This window comes from Mustela putorius, unplaced genomic scaffold (assembly GCF_011764305.1).
Source record: "Mustela putorius furo isolate JIRA1106 unplaced genomic scaffold, ASM1176430v1.1 tig00003834_pilon_pilon_pilon, whole genome shotgun sequence".
Taxonomy (NCBI): Eukaryota; Metazoa; Chordata; class Mammalia; order Carnivora; family Mustelidae; genus Mustela; species Mustela putorius.
The window spans coordinates 36,935,294-36,957,122 of record NW_025421987.1 but is presented as its reverse complement, the minus strand read 5'-3'; the positions used below and the strand labels follow the sequence as shown (position 1 = coordinate 36,957,122).

Genomic DNA, 21,829 nt, shown 5'->3' with positions numbered 1-21,829 from the left:
AGATTGAAAGTGTGTATAATAGAAGGCACTAAAGTCAATAAGTGGTAGATAGAAAAAAATACTAAAAATTATAATTCAAGTACAGTTTCTTAAAGTAGAAAATGATTAGCAAATACATATTGTAAGAGTATACTGAAAAAGTGGGAAAATAGGCTCAAAATAGACATTAAGCAAATTACTATAATGGCTTTTTAAAAAGTCAGTTATGGAAAAATAGGATTATTATTAACTTTTTGACAGCAACTCTTTATGCCAAAAAATAATGTAGCAACATATTTAATGTACTCAAGGAAAGAAAATGTGAGCTAATGATTTTATATTCAGCAAAATTAGCTTTTTGATATGAAGACTACATAAAACCTGTGAGAGCCAGGGAAGTCAGGGAATATTGCTCCCATGAGCACTTCCTGAGGATTCTCCAATAGAATACACTTTAGACTGGGGAGAGATTTATGTAAAGTCTGGGGTGAGTGTTGAATCTATGTTCACCTTTAGCACTAAAAATAAATCGATGTTATAAGGAAGAGAGTAGTAATAAATACATATTTTAAAATAATGCGAAAAGGGCACCTAGTGGCTCAGTCATTAAGCTTCTGCCTTCGGCTTAGGTCATGATCCTAGGGTCCTGGTATTAATTCCCACATCGGGCTCCATACTCAGTGGGAAACCTGCTTCTCCCTCTCCCATTTCCCCTGCTTGCGTTCCTTCTCTCACTGTCTTTCTGTCACTCTCTAATAAATAAATAAATAAATAAACTTTAAAAAAATAAATAAAATAAAGAGAAAATATAAGGATCACAAATGGGGCAGGGGGAGGGTTGAGATGGTTGTGGCTATGGGGCCACAAAAAGGTCAGTGAAAAAAGCCATGTATAAAACTGAGCAAATTATAAAAACTATCATTTCAAGACCAAAGGCAAACATGTAATTGAGAAACATCTCTTCTTAGAAAAATGCTAGAACTTCAGTAGAATAGCAGGAGTCTTTACTCTGCTTGCCTAGGAATCCTTCCATTCCCCTTCCCCGGTGTTGTCAGTGAGAAAGGTAGCTTTACCATCTTGGAGATGGCTGCAAGAAACAGCAGCTTTTCTTCCAAAAGAAGCAGACTTAAGTTAGATCTGAGTGTGTAGGTACTTCACTTTGTTAGCTAACAGGCACAAACTTGGTAGGAAAACAGAGAACTGAAGCTTGGTTAGCATGGGTTTGCAAATCCCATTTGGGGTGAGTAGCAGAACAGACGGACATTTAACATGAAGAATCTAGAAATTAGAGAGTCATGGCTGACCAGGAAAATACACAGGTGAGTGGGGAGACCTCGGGGAGCTTATTGAAAAGCAAAATCCAAGGGAGACCGTGTTACGGTCTGCAACTTTGAACACACCCTCTAACCACCCCCCTCAACCCAGCACACACACACATCAATATGTAGGGGGTGGAAGCTGAACAGACTTGAGGAATTGGAGCACAACTTTTGTCAAATTCATTGGTGGACCAATAAAGGGGCTTTGCCAATGCAGGGGCAATTTGTTGGAAACTAAACTAAAGACATAATAAGTATAATAAAAAATTGAGCAGAAAAATCTTTACACACTGAAGAGGAAACAGATTTTATAATTTAGGTATGGTTAGTTACCAAAATTAAAAAAAAAAAAAGGAAACTTAAAAAAACTCAACTGGATTTAGAGTTGTCACATTATTATTATTATTTTTATGCCTAGTTTTCGAAAACAACAACAACAGAAAGATGATACATGAAGAAAAGAGGAAAGCATGTCCATGCTCTCAGGAAAAAAACAGTTGAAACGGATTCCTACATTGGCTTTAACAGACATTAAAGCAGCTCTTATAAGAATATTCATGGGATTAAAACAAAAGATGATGACTCAAAATGACAAAAAATGACTCAAAAAATCGGGAATCTTAGTGGAGAAATAGAAAACTATCAAATGAACCAAATAATTATTCTAGAGTTGAAAAGTCAGTAACAAAAAATAATTAAAAATTTACTAGGGATGGTCAACAGCCAATCTGAGATGGCAGAAGCTAAAGAATCAGTATATTTGAATATTGATTAATATAAATGACCTAGGGGCACCTGGGTGGTGCAGTTTGTTAAGCATCTGACACTTGGTTTTGGCTCAGGTCATGATCTCAGGGTCATGAGACTGAGCCCCACATCAGGCTCTGTACTCAGCGTGGAGTCTGCTTAGGACTCTCTCTCTCCCTCTCCCGCTGCCCCTTTCACCAGTGTTGTGTCTCCCTCTTTTTCTCCCAAATAAATAATCTAAATATATATATATATATGTGTGTGTGTGTGTGTGTGTATATAATCTGAAAAAAAGGGAGAAAGAAGATTGAAGGAAAACAGAGCTTCAGAGCCATATAGGACAATATCAAGTGTCCTTAAATGTAGGCAATGGGAGTCATAGCAGGAGAGATGAAAGAGAGAGGGAAAGAACAAATGCTTAAAGATATAATGGCCCAAAACTTCATATTTGATTTTTAAAAACTTTCCGGGAAGTTAGTTTACCTCCAGGTTAATCTAACCTGCAGGAATCTTAAAACTCAAAGAAGTTAAACACAAGGAGAAACCCACCTAGGCCTATTATACCTGCTGGAAGCCAAAAGCAAAGAGGGAATTATGGAAGCAACGAGTGAAATCAACAAGAAAAACAAAACAAAACAAAACAATCACATGCAGAGACATCTGCATCAGAGACATCACAATAAATAAGATTTGTGAATTGGAAGTGTAAGTCAATAGAAAATTTCTAAACTAAACTATAGAAAGAATAAATAAAATAAAACTATTTTATTTATTTATTTGAGAGACAGATCATAAGTAGGCAGAGAGACAGGCAGAGAGGGGGGGGGGAAGCAGGCTCCCTGCTGAGCAGAGAGTCCGATGCGGGGCTCGATCCCAAGAGCCTGAGATCATGACCTGAGCCGGAGGCAGAGACTTTAACCCGCAGAGCCACCCAGGTACCCCTGAATTCATAATACTTAATACAAAATACTTTTTGGTCACCTTATAAGAGTGCTAATGAGCCAACTCATTTTTCAAACTGATAAATGGAAAGAATCAAGCATCTGTTTGTTTTTCTTATACAACTGTACATCTATTAAATAATTGTCTCCTGAGAGGAAATTTCTCTATAAGAAGACTTCAGGTAATAAATACAAGAATGACAGAATTTGAACAACACTCTTTGTCAACCCACAGTGAATTAATGGATCTAGGCAATACTTATCAATGGCGTTTAACATCACATACACAGACATTATGTGCGTCTGATATAACTATGCAATATCGTCTATGAAGTACTTGTGCCAAAAAACACAAAAAATAAAAACAAAAAGTTAATGTGATCAAATCTCTATATTCGGCAAAGTAGTAAACAAGGAACATGGATATACCAAGGGATACAGGAGCAAAATCCAGGCTGTGGCTAATTTTACAGATAAAGAGCCAAATTTACTTAGCAAATATTTTGGAGAAGGAAAATAAGAAACATAAAATAATCTTCAGATTAAAAGGGAATTTTGGGGTGTCCTGCTCTCCACTTAGCAGGGAGTCTGCTTCTCCCTCTCCCTCTGCCTCTTACCCCCTACGCACTAGCTCTCTATCTTTCTAAAATAAATAAATAAAATCTTAAAAATATATATATAAGAGGGGTGCCTGGGTGGCTCAGTTGGCTTGGAGGCTACCTTGGGCTCAGGTCATGATCCCAGAACCCTGGGGTTGAGCCCTGCATCAGGCTTCCTGCTCAGCAGGAACCCTGCTTCTCCTTCTCCCACTCCCCCTACTTGTGTTTCCTCTCTCGCTGTGTCTTTCTCTGTCAAATAAATAAATAAATAAATAAAATCTTTAAAAAATAAATTTAAAAAATTAAATTAAAATAAAAAATAAAAGCGAGTTTTCAAATTATCACAGTACTTTCAATTGATGTGAATCCAATTTAAATAACCAAAATATAAAAATAACAACTATGAGGTCAACTGGATATTTCATGGTATTAAGAATTTACTAGTTATTTTTAGTTCTGGTAGTGGTATCATGGTTTTATATATATACATCCTTTTTAGCTTTCAAGGAATCATTCTAAAATAAATAAGATATTTTGGAACAGTTTAATCTGGAAGGTGGTAGTTGCTAAAGGTAAATGAAACAAGACTGTGAGTTAATGATGACTGAAGTTGCATGTTTACTCTGTGGGAGATCATTATACTATAATATATAATTTTGCATGTTTGAAACTTTCCACAATTAGAGGTTTTAAAATCTTTTCATGAATCATCTGAAATCATCTTGAGTATTGCCAGCTATATGTAACATACTTTGAGTAAAACTAATCCTTCTCTCTCCAGATTCACTGCTAGTATGCTCTTATTCCGTGACTGTAACAAACTATGGCCTGTGGGTCAAATCTGGTGGCTGCTTTGGTAAATCAAGTTCTGCAGCAACACAGCCAGGCCCCTTAGCTTACATGCTAAGCATGTAGCTTTCATGCTACAGCAGAGTTGAACAGTTTTGACGGAGGTTGTACAGGCTGTATGGACAAAGCCTGAACTATTTGCTATGTGGTCCTTCAAGTTTGTCAGCTCCCACTCTGATGTCCCAGTCCTCATTCATTATTCTTTGAAGATCTCCGTTATCCAGTTTGCAACCTTGATACATTCCCGAGTGACTTCAAGTTACCGTGCCATTGCGCATCCACCACCTGGCCCCTCAGTCTGCCACTGTTACCCCACTGTCTCCACTCCATTTCTGCTGTCCACTGTCACGATCCTGTTTGGAATCTCTGTGCCACCCCTAACTGCTCCACCTACAAAATCACTACAAACCTACAAACACTCCTGCTGGTTGTTTTGTGCAACTAATTTTGTCTCAACTGTTCTTTGTCCTCATTCAGTCTTTAAATGAGTTGATTTCTACTTTCTCCTAATCCATGAGCTTTCTTTGCTTTACTTCCCTTATTATCTAGAAAAGATCCACAGTCTATCATTACAGTAACATTCTTGCTAATATCCCAAATCCCGTGGCTCTTTCCCCTCACCCCTCGCTAATAAATAGGGAATCCAATAGTTAACTCCAGCTATCTACTTTTTAATGCCCAGACCCAAGCAGCCAAGCACTACCAGTGAATGGAAATTGTCTTACCATACTTACTACAATTTCTTACCATACTCACATGTACAGTCAACACTAACTGAAAACTCAAATACATTTACCTAGTTACCTTATTTTCCCTCTATTCACAGAGGTGATTTCAAACTTTGGCCAATCTCTTTTCTGAAGACTCCTCCCCTCTCTCTACTCGAAGATAACTTTGTATCCTATTTCATTTAATTTAATTGATTTATTTTTGAAGATTTATTTTTGAGAGAGAGAGAGAGACAGAGAGAGAAGAGACAGAGAACAAGCAGGAGGGGCAGTGGGAGAGGGAGAGAGTATCCCCAGCAGACTCTGCACCAACTGGAATCAGATGCAGGGCCTCCATTTCATGACCCCAAGATCACAACCTGAGCCGAAACCAAGAGTTGGATGTTTAACCAACTGTGCCACCCAGGTGCCCCATGTTTCCTATTTTAGGGAAAATAGAAGAGGGCACCGCCCTCATCATATGCACTTATTCCAATTTCCTTCTTCCCGTTATATAATTTTAAAAAACTGTCCTTTTGTCCAATTTCAGGATCCCTATAGTACTGATGTTATAGATTTCATTGCCCCTATATTCTCAGAAACCTTAGTTTATTTATTGTAGTTTTTCTTTGGTTTATTTAACCACTCTCTTTCAACTCTGACTTGGTTTTGAAGTTTAGCCAGGCATCTTGCATTAATTAAAACCAACCCACTACCGCACAACGCTGATGCAAACCCTCATTTGAGTAGTCATACCGTTCCCCTCACTCCTGACAGACTTCTTAGAAGTTGTGTCGACATTTGTTGTCTCCATTTCCTTGCCTCCTACTCACTCCTGTGCTCCCTTGAGTCTGACTTCCATCTCTCTTCCGTGCCACAGAAATAGCCTCTGTTAAGGTGATCAATAAGATCCTTGTTCCTAAATACAGTCCAATAACCATGCTGTCCTTTCAGAAACATCAGAATTGATAGTTACTCCTTTCAGGAAATATTATCATTCTAGTTTTTTTGTGAGCCAGATTCTCTCCCTTTCACTGCTGCCTCTCGAGTCTCTCTTCTAATCCTTTGAAGATTTATCTTTCTCCATCTATCTCAGCTGAAGGGCTACATTGCTTTTCTCACTTGATTTTCTCTGCCTACATGAGCTCTTTCAGTCCCCAAACCTCAGTTAGCATATACTCATACAGTTCACCAATTGGTAACTTCGACTTAAACCTCTCTTCTCGAACAGGAGTTGTATATCTCTTTCCTTATCTCCTCAATGTGTCAACTTCCCATGTAACTCAACATGTACAAAATCAAATTCAGTCAAACTCCAAACAGCCCCTGCATGATCGGATTGTCCTCCAGTTTTTCCTAACATAAGGAGTCATCCCCCCATTTTTTCCTGTTCCACACATTCAAACCCAAAGCGCCATTCTTGATACTGCTTTTTGTTCCTCATTCCACGCATGCAATCCAACACCACATCCTGTAGGGTGAATCTCTTAAATATACTTCTAATTTGAACACTTCTCCCCAGGTACCTCACTGCCACTCTACTCAATGTTATCTCACTTAGATTTCTGTCCTGTTGTAACTTATCTATATCATCCTCTCTATCTTTTCTCAATCAATTCTCTATAATCTTGCAATAAAGATCTTTTTGAAATGCAAAATTCAAAAAATTCAACAACTACCTTCCAATTAGTTTCCATACCTCCTAGGATAAAGGTAAAACTTAAGTTTCTAACTAGCCTCTTCTTCAAAGGCTTCCCTTTTAATCCTTCTGCTCAAGCCATACCTTTTAAAACCCCCCATACTTGCGATATCTCCTAACCACCACAGAGCCTTTACACATCCTGTTTTATGTAAAGCTGTCTTCACCATATTTATCTAGTTAATTCCTGCTCAGCATCACTTCCCCAGGAAACCGTTCCTGATTTACCTATTACATCTTCTCAAAACACTACTTTCTTACTGCAAGAGCACTTTTCACTGTTGCAATTTGGCCTTAGTTTGTTTGTTTATTTGGTTATTTTGTCTCTTCCCATTGGACTTCGTGATTCCTGATGACAGAGTCATGTCTGGATTGTGTCCCTGTATTTTAAGCACTCAAAAATATTTGTTGGCTAAAGATTGAATACAAGAATTTAAGAAGAACCAGCATTCAAGCTCAAGAACAAACCATGCTATAAAATTGACACATACATCAGTGAAACAGAGTTCCCAGAAATAAAACCACATGTAGGATCAATTAATTTATAACAATATTATTATGAAAGGAGCCAAGAAGACACAATGGGAAAGCGTAGTCTCTTTGATCAATGCTGTTGGGGAAATGGGATAGCTGCATGCAAAAGAATGAAACTGGACTCCTGTCTTCCACCCTACATAAAGCTCAAATCAAAATGGATTAAAAACTTGAATGTAAAGCTCCAAACCATAACACTTGTAAAAGAAAATATAGGAGCAATGATTTTTTTGGCCTTGGTAATGATTTTTTGGATTTGACACCAAAACCAAAGGCAAAAAAAGCAAAAATAAGCAACAGGACTGTATCAAACTAAAAAGCTTCTTCCCAGCAAAGGAAAACATCAATAAAGTGAAAAGGCAACCTGTGGAATGGGAGAAAATATTTATAAATCACATATCTGATAAGGGGTTAATATCGAAAATAAATAAACAAGTCATACAACTCAACAGTAACAATCCAAATTAAAAATGGCCAGAGAAATTGATCAGACACTTTTCCAAATAAGATATCCAACCAAGTATCCAGGGGCGCCTGGGTGGCTTAGTAGGTTAAAGCCTCTGCCTTTGGCTCAGGTAATGATCCCAGGGTCCTGGGATCGAACCCCGCATTGGGTTCTCTGCTAGGCAGGGAGCCTGCCTCCCCCTCTCTCTGTGCCTGCCTCTCTGTCTACTTGTGATTTCTGTCAAATAAATAAATAAAATCTTAAAAAAAAAAAAAGATATCCAAGTATCCAATAGGCAAGGAAAAGGCCTCCCCGTCACTAAACAGAGAAATGCAAATCAACAATGTCACCTCACACCTGCTAAAATGAATGTTATCAAAAAGGTAAGTTAACAAATACTGGAAAAGATATGGAGAAGAGGCAGCACTTGTGCATTGTTGGTGGAAATGCAAACTGGTGCAGCCACTCTGGAAAACAGTATGGAGGCTCCTCAGAAAATTAAAAATAGAATTATCAGGGCACCTGGGTGGCTCAGTCAATTAAGTTTCTGGCTCTTGGTTTTGGCTCAGGTCATGATCTCAAGGGTGGTAGGATCGAGCCCAGCCTTGGGCTCCTCACTCAGTGGGGAGTCTGCTTGAAGATTCTCTCTTTCCCTCAAACAAATAAATAAAATCTTGAAAAAAAAAATAAAATAAAATCAGGACTTCCGTATGATCCATCATTTCTACTTCTAGGTATATATCTAAAGAAAATAAAATCACCACCTTGAAAAGATACATGTATCCCCATGTTCACTGCAGCACCTTTTACAATAACTAAGACAGAAACAACTCAAGTGTCCACCAGTGGATGAATGGATAAAGAAAATATTCTAATATACAAGGAAATAGTATTCATTAATTTAAAAAAATGGAAATCCTGCCATTTGTGACAACATGGATGGATCTTGAAGGCATTATACTACATGAACAAAAGAAAGACAAATACTCTGATTTCATTTCTATGTGGAACTTTAAAAACAAAACAAAATGAATTCATTGGTACAGAGAACAGGTTGGCAGTTGCCAGAGGTGGGTGTGGGGGTGAAATGGGTGAAGAAGGTCAAAAGGTACAAACTTCCAATTATACGATACATACATTCCGGAACTAAAACATACAGCTTGGTGACTAAAGTTAACAATACTATATCATATGTTTCAAAGTTGCTAAGAGAGTAAATCTTAAAAGTTCTCATCACAAGAAAAAAAATTAACTCTGTGAGGTGATGGATATTAACTAAACTTATTGTGGTGATCATTTCATGAGATGTATATAAGTATCAAGTCATCTGTTGTACACTTAAAACAAATACAATGTCATATGTCAATTATATTCTCAATAAAACTGGAAGAGTCAAAGAGCACATTATGCCTCTAGACAGAGTAGTCGAATTACCAAGATTATATTATCAAGATAGTATATTCCATTACTAGTAATATAATAGTTTTTTTATCATATTCTATATTACTTTATTATCTACCTCCTCCTCCTTGTATTACCATTACTTCTTCCCCTCCTACTGCTTCCAGTCACAACATTAATGGCCCTCTAAGGCTTTTTCATGATCTGGGAAATTAGAGTCACGTTGCACTTTAATAACAGAAACTAGTAACTTCAAATTTTAAAATACATCAAAAATTCTACAATCTCAGGCACTTATATAAGAAAACAAAATCCAGGAAACCTGGGTTAATTATAGCAACTAAGGGTTCAACTCAGAAAACTGCATGTCTCGGGGTAACTCGAAAGCCAACCCAGGAGGAAACCCTGTCAGGTGAAAATGAAAAAGAACCAAAGCCCAAGTGTTCATTATAATTTCTCATCTGCAGCCCCCAGAGTACCACCTCACACAAAGGAACAAAACACTGTGAAAAGAGAACAGAATCCCTTCTCAGGCCTTCCAGAACATGGGGACAGATACTGTTTTATGAACAGACGGGGAGGAGAATGGCTCAGAGGACAAGAGAAAGGAGACAAGAGGTCCCTACCGCCTGTGGTCCTCCAGATTTTCATATTTAGATTCTTCTACACCATCTCAATTTGCCTCTGTTCATGTGCTTCGTAAGTGTTTACACTTCGTGTGAGCTTTGCTTACCCACCTAGCTCGTGAACCTGAAGATCTCCCAGGGGTATACAAGGGAAATGGCACAGAATGACAGAAGGAGAGGGAAGATCAAAGAAATAATGGGGGAAGAGATGTGTCATTGGGGCGGGGACTTGACAGGGCTTTTGAATGGCAACTGCCTCATCTGAGTTAAGTGTCTACCCTTTCACTCTCCACCAGGCTTACACTTTTGGTCACTCTGTAATGAAGGATGTTTTGTCCCTTTCTGTTTTGCTCTTTCGTATGTTGATCTCTTTGTACTCGGTACCCAGTATCAGAACTATTTCTTTAATATTGAGGCCATTTCTTTTTTTCAATCTGGTGCAGCTGACAAGCAGCAAAGTTACAATGAGAAGACTGGGGAATTTCTAACCACAAAGCATGTAGACATGGCTTCTGCCTATCCAGAGATCTGCCGTTTTTAAAAGCTAAACTTGGCTTCTTTGAGTTGCCCTTTATTTTAAGAAATATGCCTTCCTTAAAGGCAATGCCACTCTCCTTTCCGGGTAACGTACTACCTCTTCTCCAGTGCTGTCCACATGTTGAGCTGTCCCTTATCCCTTATTTACTAGAGGGAACATCAATCCATCTTGTCAGTTCTCAGGGGAGGCTTTAGATCCTCAGAGGTGCGATAGTACATTTTACAGATTTAGGCAAAAGGTACAAAAACTTTATCTAAAGCCAAGGTCACCGTGTACCTGTGCTAATGTATGTTCAATGTTTCACTGGGTTCCGTAGCAGGCAAATATAAAAAAAAAGAGGGAGGAGGACTCATTTTAAATAAGAACTGATAAAGAGAGTTCACACATTATCATTATTACTCTTCTTAATGAAAACTACCCTTTTCCAAACTCTGACTCTCCGGCAGGAACTATGCTAAGTGCTTTACACAAATTACCCCATTTAATCATCAAAATAATGGTACCTATAAAGGAGGTACTATAATTATCCATATCTGTTATATAAGAAAACAAAAGCATAGAGACTTGAAATAACTTGACAAAGATGAAATGTATATATAGTAGACAGAGCCAACACTCAAATCCAGGTCGCTGTCTCCAAAGTATGTGTAGCAAAGCACTGTTCTATGCAGGTCTCCTTATTTCTCTTTGTTCAACCCCGCCCCATGCCACCCCCAATTTGAACTCAAGTGTTTCTTTTTTCCTGGAAAACAGTAATGGGAACAGGGCATCGTAAAATAGTGGTGGAGGACCTCCCAGTCTCCAGATGGACTGTTCCAACACCTTGGTCTTATCTCTTGATAAGACATGGAGAGGAGGTAATAAATCCATCCGTGTGGCCTGATCTGGGCAGTCCGGTGCCTCTTTTAGCACAGCCTTCACGAGTTAATTTTTGTTGTTTTTCTCTTACATTACCAGGCCACTTTTCCCCTGACTTAAAAACATTTCATTTCCAGTGCATTTTCCATTTGTTGGCCTTCATTTTCACTCTTTTCCATTAGTATAAATGGAAATCATTTACTGTAGGACCAACTAATTTAGGGTAGGCATTATTATCATCATTTTCCAGATGGGCTCAGAGAATGTACGTGACAGTCCCCGGGTGAAATTTATTTCTGTCCAGAAAGGAGCTAGAACTTAAGCCTAGGATTCCTCCTCCAAATGCAGCCCTCTAAGGCACGTATGTGTGAATGCTACCTGTCCAGCAGCCTCCTTGGTGTCTTTGCCTGCCCAATACTAAATAGGACATATACCCAAAGCCACTTGCATACATCCCCCCACAAACATACTCTGCTCCCTATGCCTTCAATGAATGGCACCTCCTCCCACGTCACCTTAAATTTTTCTCTTCCCTTCCTTCAAACTACCATTGTCCTATATCCACTCTATTAGCAAGTCACACCTATTTTATGCCCAAAGCATTCAATTTGTTGTTTCTTTCTATGTCTACCCAAACTATCACTCTGTCTCCTCTGGGCTATTGGGACTGTCTCCTAGCTCGATCCCATCATTTCCTTCTTGCCCATTTTTTTCTATTCTCCTACCGAAGCCGGCACGATCTTTTTCTGACACAAGTACAACCAGGCTATAAATGTCATGCCATCCTTTTGTTGTGAACACTTCAATGTCTTCCTATGGCTCTTAGATAAAAATCAAAACTTCAAATATGGCTGACAAGATCTGACATGATCTGGTCCTTGCCATTTCTCCCACCTCATCCCTTAACCTCTGCGCTGCAGCCCCGCTGGCATTTTATCATGTCCTCAAACACTACAAAGCCCCTCTCACAAGCTGTTCCCTCCCCCTGGATCACTCACAAACTTCCCACCTCCTAAATGGTGTTCATGTCTACCCTTTCTTCAGACTTCTGCTCCTGTGTTGCTTTCCCAGGGTCAATTTCCCTGGCCCTTATTACATGCTCTTTCACAAGACCTTTATCACTTACCCTTAACACTTGTCACTGTTGCAATTTTACATTTATCTGTGGAATTATGTGATGAATTTCTGTCTTCCTTTCTGGGCAATACCTCTTTCTGCCCAACCTCTGTGTACTTAGCACCATGTCTCACACACGCTTGGTGCGTAAGACACATCTGTCGAATGAGTGAGAGCCGAGTGAAAGTGTGTGCTCCTTTCCCTCTACAGTTATGCTTACCATTTGTCTGAAGGAGTAGGTTGTAGATTTTAGTCCGAAAACCCTCTGGATACAGAGTAAAGCTACACTCATACTTCCCAGTAAGCGAGGATGACACGTTCTTTAAGTGCAGAGTCCACGTGGACACATTTCCGGGAGTTTCTGTGAAAGTCACCAGTGACTCACAGGGACCACCATTACTACAGTGAAAGCCATACTGAGGATGATAAAGGGCAATCAGATCCAACTTATCAGTGACCTTGGACCACTGCATCTGCACCAAGAAGCCTTTCTTCCACGTTTGACAGGTCAGGTTGATATCAGAGCCAGGGGAAGCATAGACGTTTTCTGTACTGGTTGCTTTTTCCCATACTCCTGAAAAGGAAGGACATGAGCCATTCGCTTACATGATTCATGTGGGATGACTCTTATTTAATTAAACCTTGGTCACTTTGTGAGGTGAGAGAGCAACTAAGAAACTTTCTCTCCGGCTGCCTTACACATAGGAGGGAGCCAGTGCATGATCCCCATAAAGGAGCAGAGACTCAGTACAAATGAGGAGGCATTTGCTTAAGGACTCTAGAGAGATAGTCCTCTCTTTTGTCTGTTGGGCTGTCCAAAGGATAATTTAAGTTCTCTTACCACCTGTGAATAAAATTAAGCCTACCTAGAAATTGAAGTCCACCAGCAAACAACTACTTTTACTATAAGTATTATTGATTTTTTTTGAGCTGCATATAACACACCAATAATATTTTCTGAAACTGAAAAAATAACTAATATGTGTAGGGCTGTTTTTAAAAATCTATGTTCACAAGATGCTTTTCCATAGGCCATTTCATTTAATCTTCCTCACATACCACAGAATGATGTTAAAACTCTATCAAAGAGGAAACTGAGGCACAGAGTGATTAAGTGACTAGCTTCAAGTCACACCTCATTAAAAGAACATGCATTTGGTTACTTAAAGTCTGTGCTCTTTCTCTAACCTTCATAACAACCCAACTGCCTCCCAAATTGGTTGAGAAGAGTAAGAAATTTGACATTCACTATGAAGATCAAAAAGACCTCCATGTCCATGCAGTTAGGGCTCCTGAGGGGAGGAAGGGAGAAAATACCTCAGGTAGAGTTTCCACTGAAGATAAACTATGGTCAGCATCCTCTATCATCAACACTTTGAAATACTAGACATAAAAAGAAGATCCTCTCCCATCAGCTCTCTGACCACATAGTAGAAGGCACTTAAAATATGTTAAGCATTGAGCCTTTGACATGCCTTCACCAGTGGAGGCCTCCATTTTAGCGTTAATGGAACACTGTTCCAGGAATGATATATTATTATGACAAGTACCACTGAAGCTCACAAAGGAAAAAGATAAAAAGATGACAAGCAACGGAGAAGAAACAAGGCTCTCTAAGGTACTTGAGAAATGGAAATTATTACACTTTCATGGATTCAAAAGTTTGGGTAGGCAGAGGTTAGTATAGTTTAATGTCGTTCCCTGTAAGCTCTCCTCTGCCTGATAATATGCCTCTGATTCTATCCACAGCATTGTATTCCAAAGTCTCCTTTGATTTAGAAATTCTCCTTAAGATCTTTGTAGCTCCATCTGTAAAGCATAGTTAATTCTTAAGACACTCGGACTCTCTGTAATTCCCCCATGCTATGGAATGCAGAACCAATCTTTCCTCCCGCTATTTTTAAATAGGCCCTAAAGGAACCGGTTCCCAGTGTTGCAAGGACCCTACTTTGTCTTCCAGGTCCATACCTACACATGCCTCATTAAAATTCAACATATGTTTAAATCCCAAAGACATTCATATTTGGAGGAGTAATACTTGTTATATACAAAAGAAAAAGGATCCTCGAGAGAGAGAAAAGTTGAGCAGGGATCCCACAGCACTGGTGGCTTTGTGATTTTTTTTAGAATTCGGGAGTTGTTCTGACGACCATGGAGAGAGCATTTCATTTCCAAGAAGCATAATTTCCAGTTACTCTAGAGATCCTCTTAGGAAGGAAATGGGTGAAAATGTCTCAGAGCAGTGGCACAAACCATTCATTCCCTTCTCGTTTTTAGTGTTCATTAGTAATCATTTCTAGACCCTAACATCTCTCCAATAGCTGCCACTTAAATTTGTAACTGAAAACTTTAGAAATGATCTGCCTTTTGTGATCAATGTCAGCAGCCTCACCCCATTTTAAATGAACAGAGGCCCCACTCACCCCAAAGCAGCCGATCTGACAAGACAGGACAACCAGAAGCCTTACCCCTGACAAAATGTATCTGGATGATGGAACAGACAGCACAGTAGGTCCATTTTTTCTCCATCGTCTCCTAAAGGCCTTACGCCAGCATTTCCATGATCATGGATGTCAACTGATGCCTTGAAGCAAACACCAGCTCCCCTATTTGTGCAGAAAAACCCCAAACCTACTGCACGCCTGGGTCTGTTTATCACTTGGCAAGACCCCAGGAAATGAAACGTAGACAGGAAAGTAATGTGGTTCAGAGCTAAGTATAACCTTCACCAGAACAATGTTGAAACTGTTCTCTGAAATTTTGTGTATCACCTTCATTAAAAGACTTCTCAGGATCCAAAGATTCTCTCCTTCAGGATCTCTGTGTCAGTCATGCTGATTCTAAAATCCAAACAAAGGAAATCATGCAGAGCGATTCATAATGTACTTGTTATACATTTCTTTTCAAGAACACGAAGTCATTGAACAAATGTGAGCTTCGTGTCTTTCACAACAGTTTTTCTGTTCACTTTTAAAATATGTTTTCCTTCCCATTTCCCAGAATGGTTCCTGGGTGAAAGAACAAAGAATTAACACACTTAATTTTAATAAAATCTGAAAAGTAACGGAGGGTAACATCAGCTATCAAACCGAATTTTATTGTCACACCTAATGCAGGAAAGTCCACATTTCCTGGGTGGGGGGGAGGGGTGTTGAGAAGGGAGGGCTCCTTTTCCAACCCTCATCTGGGTTAGGCTGGAGGTGAGACAGGGGAATCTCTCACTCCAGCAGCTGGAGGATTTTTTTTTTTTTTCTTCTGACAGCAGAACAACTTGTCTGTGTCTCAGCCAAAAACCAGAGAGAGTAAGGCCGAAACAATCTGAATCCAAAGGCAGAGAACCTCTTACCTCAGCCAGCTACTAGGCCTGGGATATCTGCCCCGTCACTTCCATTTATAGAGGACTGAGACTGGGGTTTAGGGAGGCAACTCCTTCTACATGATGGCTTCCTCACCAGGTAAGATACACATACTGGTTTTTCTAGCTTGAAACAAAATAACCTTCCACCCTTAAGAGAACGAGCATTGGGCTGAGGACTACAGCATAGGGTTGATGGACAAAGAATAAGACCAAAGAAATACATGTGTTTACACACAACCATATGAACCATTGGTGAAATATTCTGTGACCCTGATTTCACTACCACAATAGGGCAGCAACCAGCAAGCCTAAAGACACATGAGATTGTGGAGCTGTGTTCCTAAGGTCGTTGTTTTATGGAGGTCTCGGGGAGAGAGAATTCTGGCCACGTTGTTGTTATGTATATTGTCATCGTGTATCACAACATCATGATACACTGATCTATCTTGTACATACTGATCTGTCCCTGTAGGAGGACTTGGGAGAAATATGGATGATGCTAAGACATAAGGCATTACCTCTGCCATTTAGAAGACCAGAATTTCGCTGGGAGAACAGAGATTTGCATCGTGGTGAAACAGGGGTTCCCTCCTGGATGTCCAGACTACCCTCCACACCAGGCTACCCTCTGCACCACCACTGGGAACACTCGCCATGGCAACTATCACTGCAGTTTCTCACCACAAAGCTAATGATGTTTCTTGCAAAGGTCAGAAGATGGAGTTACTTATTTCCTAGCTCAGGGCTCCTCAGACCTTTATTCTCACCCCCATGCCCACCTCCACACTTAGTTTCAGATCCCTAGAGGTGTTGGGCCAGGTGATGTTCACAGTGATGCTTTCAGGGAGGCTGGGGAGTGCACAGACTTTGACTGAAAGTCAGGAGATGTCCCTGTTCTGACTGCCTTCGTCTCTTTGCCTTCACCCCTGGAAATTCTAGTAAATCACAGTGATGACGTATAGCGGCAAACATAGGCTAGGAGATCTTGATATGCAGGTTCGTGTTCCCATTCCATTGGGACACATGACAAGCCCAGGGAAGGACTTTGGTCACCTCACTCCACAGTCCTATTAAGAGGATTTACCAACATGAAATCCATAAAAATCTCAACTTACTGAATTCTCTAAGAATACCTCCTCTTGAAGCAGTTATGCTCCTAGTGCTTTAAACTAAAACACCTCTTTAAAAAAAAAAAATCCCTCAAATTCAGAAAAAGGGAAAACATCACTTATTTTCCAGAGCTACAGACACTTGGAATCCTTGCCTTCCACTGGGGTTGGGCAGCGGGGCAAATCTGTCCTCTCAGGGTGTGCCTTAGAGAGCTTGGTCTGTGGGTTTTGGAGCTAGAAACCTCTGTGGCCCGGAGTCATCAGATTTGACTAGCTCTCCATTGGAGTTCACCCAGGCTCTAAGAGAAGAAAAAATTGCAGATGCCCACAGAATATTAATGGGAGACACCTGGTGTCCTCCAGCTGCAAGCCCCATGCGACAGCCCCTCCATGCCCGTGTGCATGCAGCAGAGGGCAGCAACGCCCTGCGGACCGGCACTGTTCGCCCAGGTGATGGGAACTGCCCCCGCGGCTTTGCAATTCCAGTAACGTTTTCTAAAGGCCCTTTCAGCATGGGGATAGACATTCTCTGTACTTAAAAATAACTCCTCTATGGAAGTCTTGAAAATCTCTATTATCCTCCCTGCTCACCAAATCCCAATTGCACAGCATTTCTTCTGCCTCAGATTAGAGTCGGCTGCATATAAAGAGAAAACAGAAGCCGCCCGTTTCACACACACAAAGAAATCTTGAACTTCGTGAACTTCAGAGGCAAATTCAATTATTTACAAAGAGAACCAGGGGCACGCATTATTTCTGCTGGAGGCAAGCCATAATTGTGTGTTTTGAGCAAACTTTTTAAATGCTTCATCTAAACACTGACACTCAATGAGAAAAGGACATTTTCAGAAGGAGGAAGTTGGGCAAAAGGTAAACTTACATTTGTGGTTTGCACAGAGGTTAACTCATTATTACTGATTTGTCTTGGATTTTTATTCTTTCATTATTATATATAAAAATTCGAAAGTGTAGTGTTACACCCTTGTACATGCAGCATGCTTAGAAAACATGCTGCTTAATGTTTCAGTTAATCAAGAGATATTTATTGAGTGCCAACCCTTAAGGGATTACTGAAGAGGCATAATTATAGGTAATTTTATGTAATTATTTATTTATTTATTTGTTTATTTTTGAGCAAGAGAGCTGGCAGGTGTACAAGCAGAGAGAGGGCTGGAAGAAGAGACAGAGAATCTCAAGCAGACCACAGCTCAGAGCGGAGTCCTGTGCAGGGCTCAGGACCCTGAGATCATGACCTGCGCTGAAATCAAGAGTCAGACGTTTAACACTGAGCCACTCAAGTGCACCAGTTTTATGTGATCTGAAAATGTAAATGATGAAACACAACTCTTGCTCTTACCACATTTATTATTTTGCTGAAGACAAACATCCCTGCACACCATAAAGGAGTCAAGAAACATAAGGCACAGAACTGAATGAGTAGGTAGCCCAGGATTTTAGGAGAGGAGAGGTATAAGGATCAAGTCAGTAGGGAACCTAAACCTGGCTTCTTACTGTAAAGACAAGTCTGGTGGAAACCACAAGGTAAGTCATTTCAACCACAGGAAACACTAAGAGCCATCAGCTGGAACTGCTGAAGTTCAAGGCCAACTCTGTGAGTCAGTTGTTATCATGGAACAGAGGCTTTATTGAGGGGCTGGGGCCCAAACAAAGCTGTCCAAGGGGTGAGATTAGATGGAGGAGGGCTTTGAATTCTGAGCTGTATTTTTTTCTTCATGTTATAGGTCTTTCAACAAAAGAATAACATATATAAAATAACATTTTAGAAATATGAATTGAGTGGAGTTGTGGATAAAATAAGGGGGGAAGAGAGAGGAGGAAGACCTGTTGGGGGTCTTGCATTTCTTTAAGCATCGGAGGACAAGAGTCTACTGATTCGTTATGGCAGAGTGTGATGGGGGTGCGGACATTACAAGGAAAGAGGAGGCAAGCCTTGGTGTCCAATTGGACAGGGAATCAAAAATGTGCTGGGAAGTTTCATGCATCAGACTGAGGAGAAATGAAAAACTGTAGAAGATGTAAGGGCTGTAAAACCATGGAGAAGGGTCTGGATTAAATGTCATGGGTCCCTGCTGGAAGAGCCACCTCCCCAAGGAGCAAGGGATCACTGGACTTTGATGGAAAGTGAGGGACAGCCCGTTAGGTAGAGGCCCCACCTTCATGAGAAGCAAGTTCCCCCTTTTGGTTTCCACTCAGATTTTATGAGATTTAAGAATTGCCCTCTAATGGGAGAGAAAGAATTTCATGACACTTTCCGCAGATGACAATCTATTTAGTCACCATCATTTCCACCATGCTCAATGCCATCCGTTAAAGACTGATTTTAATGTAATACACTTTTCCAATGATAACATCAATATCTTTTCATTACCACAATGCATTTTAAAAGGGTTAACAAAGAAAATAAAAATCAGCTGGAATCCTAACCACCCACAGACAACCAGTATTTCTATTTTTGTCTTACATCTCCCTGGATTTTACATAAATATGTATGTATGTACGTATGAAGAAAATTGATTTTTACTATGTTTACCACATGCACTCCAGCCTGTCCCTTTTGTTATACTTCATAATATATTGCAGACATATACATGTTATAAAACAAAGATAAACCTCCTTCTTTTGAAATAGTTGCATGGGATTCTGTTGTATAGATGTTCAAAACAGAATTCTGAAGTAAGATAAATATAAAATTTCTACCTAATGTTTTACATTATGAAATAGAATTTAAAAATTCAATTGAATAATTATAGTTAGTAACCTTTGAATAATTTTCAGTGGCAAGCTAAAATAAGGAAAGAGAGAAAGGGCCACCAACAGAAAGGAGAGAGAGCTTGGTTTTGCCAAAGACCTGGGAAGCTAATGCTAGCTCACTCATAATTCATTAATGTTGACTTTTGCAGGAATATATTTTACAAACTATTAATATCACTAGGATTAACACACAATAAAAGAAATCTTAGAGATTCTATGTCCTACCCAGTTTCAGAACATTGAAATTTTCTTAAAACATCTCTTCCAAATGCAATGAGAAAAAAAAGTACCACCTGAAAAACTGAGAAGTGTTCCAATTGATTTCAGACCTTAAAAAAAGATAGTTAAGGAGCCAAGTCACATACTGTGATGCAAATATATTCTTAACCACATTGTGTTTTTACAACTATGGATTCACATACAGATACTGCGTTTCTACACTTGGTGAAAACAACAGACTAAGTCAAGTCAACCAAGGACTGCATCTGATCTTTTGGAAGTAATCTGTCCCACCAATGATTTCCTTTTTAAAATTTATTTATTTATTTATTTAGTCACTTAAAAACAACATAAATTTATTATTTTACTGTTCTGTAGGTAAATCTGACATGGTCTCACTACTCTAAAACCAAGGTGTCGGCCGAGTTCTGTTTCTTTCTGGAAACTTTAGGAAGAGATGACTTTTCTGGCCTTTTGCAGCTTCCAGAAGCTGCCCGCGTTCCCTGGCTCAGGAGTTCTGAGTTTGAGAGCGAAAGCCAGAGCCAGAGCCAGTGAGTGAGAGGAAGACAGAGGACAGAGGCCACTTTGGTATTTGCTGTTTTTTGTAATGCTGTGGCTCAATACAGCCTCAGTTAGGTAATGTTATCAGGAAATAGGAGATTGTGATTAATAGCATTTCCTGGGTAACTGAGAGCTAAATCAAATACTTTTCATAGGGGAAGAATTGTGATGGGAAGGTAAAGTAAGTGAGGAAAAGGTCCTCACTGCTGAACATCTCTTAAAAATGTATTATTTCACCTTTCTGGCTCAATGAAAACCTTGCAATAAACATTACTCCACTTTATTTGGTGACTGAGGATCTTACAGAGACCACAGACATTCTTTTGGACCTCAGACCCCATAGTGGTCTAAGAACATAGAGGATTCTTGTGAATAAAAATATGCTCCCCTTCTCCAAAAAAAGAAGTCTAACTTTTGAAAAATTTGCCTTCTTTATGAAGAGTCAAAAACAGAGGCATGGGCATGCCTCGACACAAAGGTTGTCTGTTTTCTGCCACAATCTTTAGAATGTTGGAGCTAGAAGGAGCTGTACCAATGATCTAGCAGAGCCAGAGCTCTTCATTTTACAGATGAAGAAACTGAGGCTCCAGAGGTGTCTTGGTCAAGGTCAAAGAGTTTGTTGTAGGAAACCCTGTACTGCATCGTACACTGAGATGCAGAGTCTTTGCTTACACTATTCAACTATTTAGTGCAGTGAGCGCAACAGCTGAAAGCAACCATTCCTCAAAGTAAAATGCCTCTGATATCTTAAGAAGTAAGAAACAATCTAGAAATCATTTGGTTTTGTTTGTTCCCATTACATTTCTCTCTACCGAACTGCTGTAGTATGTCACAGAGGAAACAAGAGTGAGCAATTTCTGTCTGAATGTATAGATGTACATACACACATTCGTTTGAGAAGTTTGTGTTTGTGTATTTGTTTGTTCGCTTGCTTGCTTTTCAATTTAATTTCCTGGAGGAATTCTGACCAGCTTTCTGGGTGATACCACAGGGGCCATTTTTAAATCGAAGGTATTGAGTTAACTTCGCCTGGTATTATGTAACTCAGCATCAATTTTATTTTATTGCCACTGTTCTTTCACTATTTATTATGTATTTTTCTCTTTCATTTTGCTCAGAGAAGGCACTATAGATCTCTTATTTATTTCTCCAAATACTTTGCTTTCTCTTTGCGGCCTCTCCTCTCTCCTCAGTGCACACAGCCGGCCTATGGGGAAGCTGCTCTAATTACCCAGCACCCAGCTGGGAAGGCCACACTTCTAGAACTGGATGACGAGGTAAACAAATGAACAACAGAAAACACTGTGTATGGAAAGTCCTCTGAAGCAAGCAGAAGATCCTCAAAGCTTTATTTTCTAAAACAAAATCATGCCTTGTCCCTTTTGAGAAAGTGGGGAAAAGCTTTTCTTTTCTTTTCTTTCTTTCTTCTTCCTTTTCCCTAAAATCATGCCT

The 21,829-nt window shown here is 39.7% G+C and overlaps 1 protein-coding gene across 4 annotated transcripts in view; it reads right to left on the bottom strand.

Moving 5' to 3' along the window:
- The window catches only part of CD96 (CD96 molecule), an 89,586-nt gene extending 74,562 nt beyond the window's left edge, over positions 1–15,024 (bottom strand). For 2 of the 4 annotated variants that reach the window (XM_013060885.2, XM_045088358.1), the window contains exons 1-2: positions 14,827–15,023; positions 12,579–12,932 (exon numbers count right to left, since the gene is read on the bottom strand). In XM_013060885.2, coding sequence (XP_012916339.1) covers positions 12,579–12,932; positions 14,827–14,887 — 415 coding nt within the window. In that variant the 5' untranslated portion in view covers positions 14,888–15,023. Of the gene's footprint in view, positions 1–12,578; positions 12,933–14,826 lie in introns of all 4 variants that reach the window. The other 2 variants (XM_013060886.2, XM_013060887.2) reach the window with 2 other exon arrangements.
- Between the last annotated feature and the right edge of the window lie 6,805 nt (positions 15,025–21,829).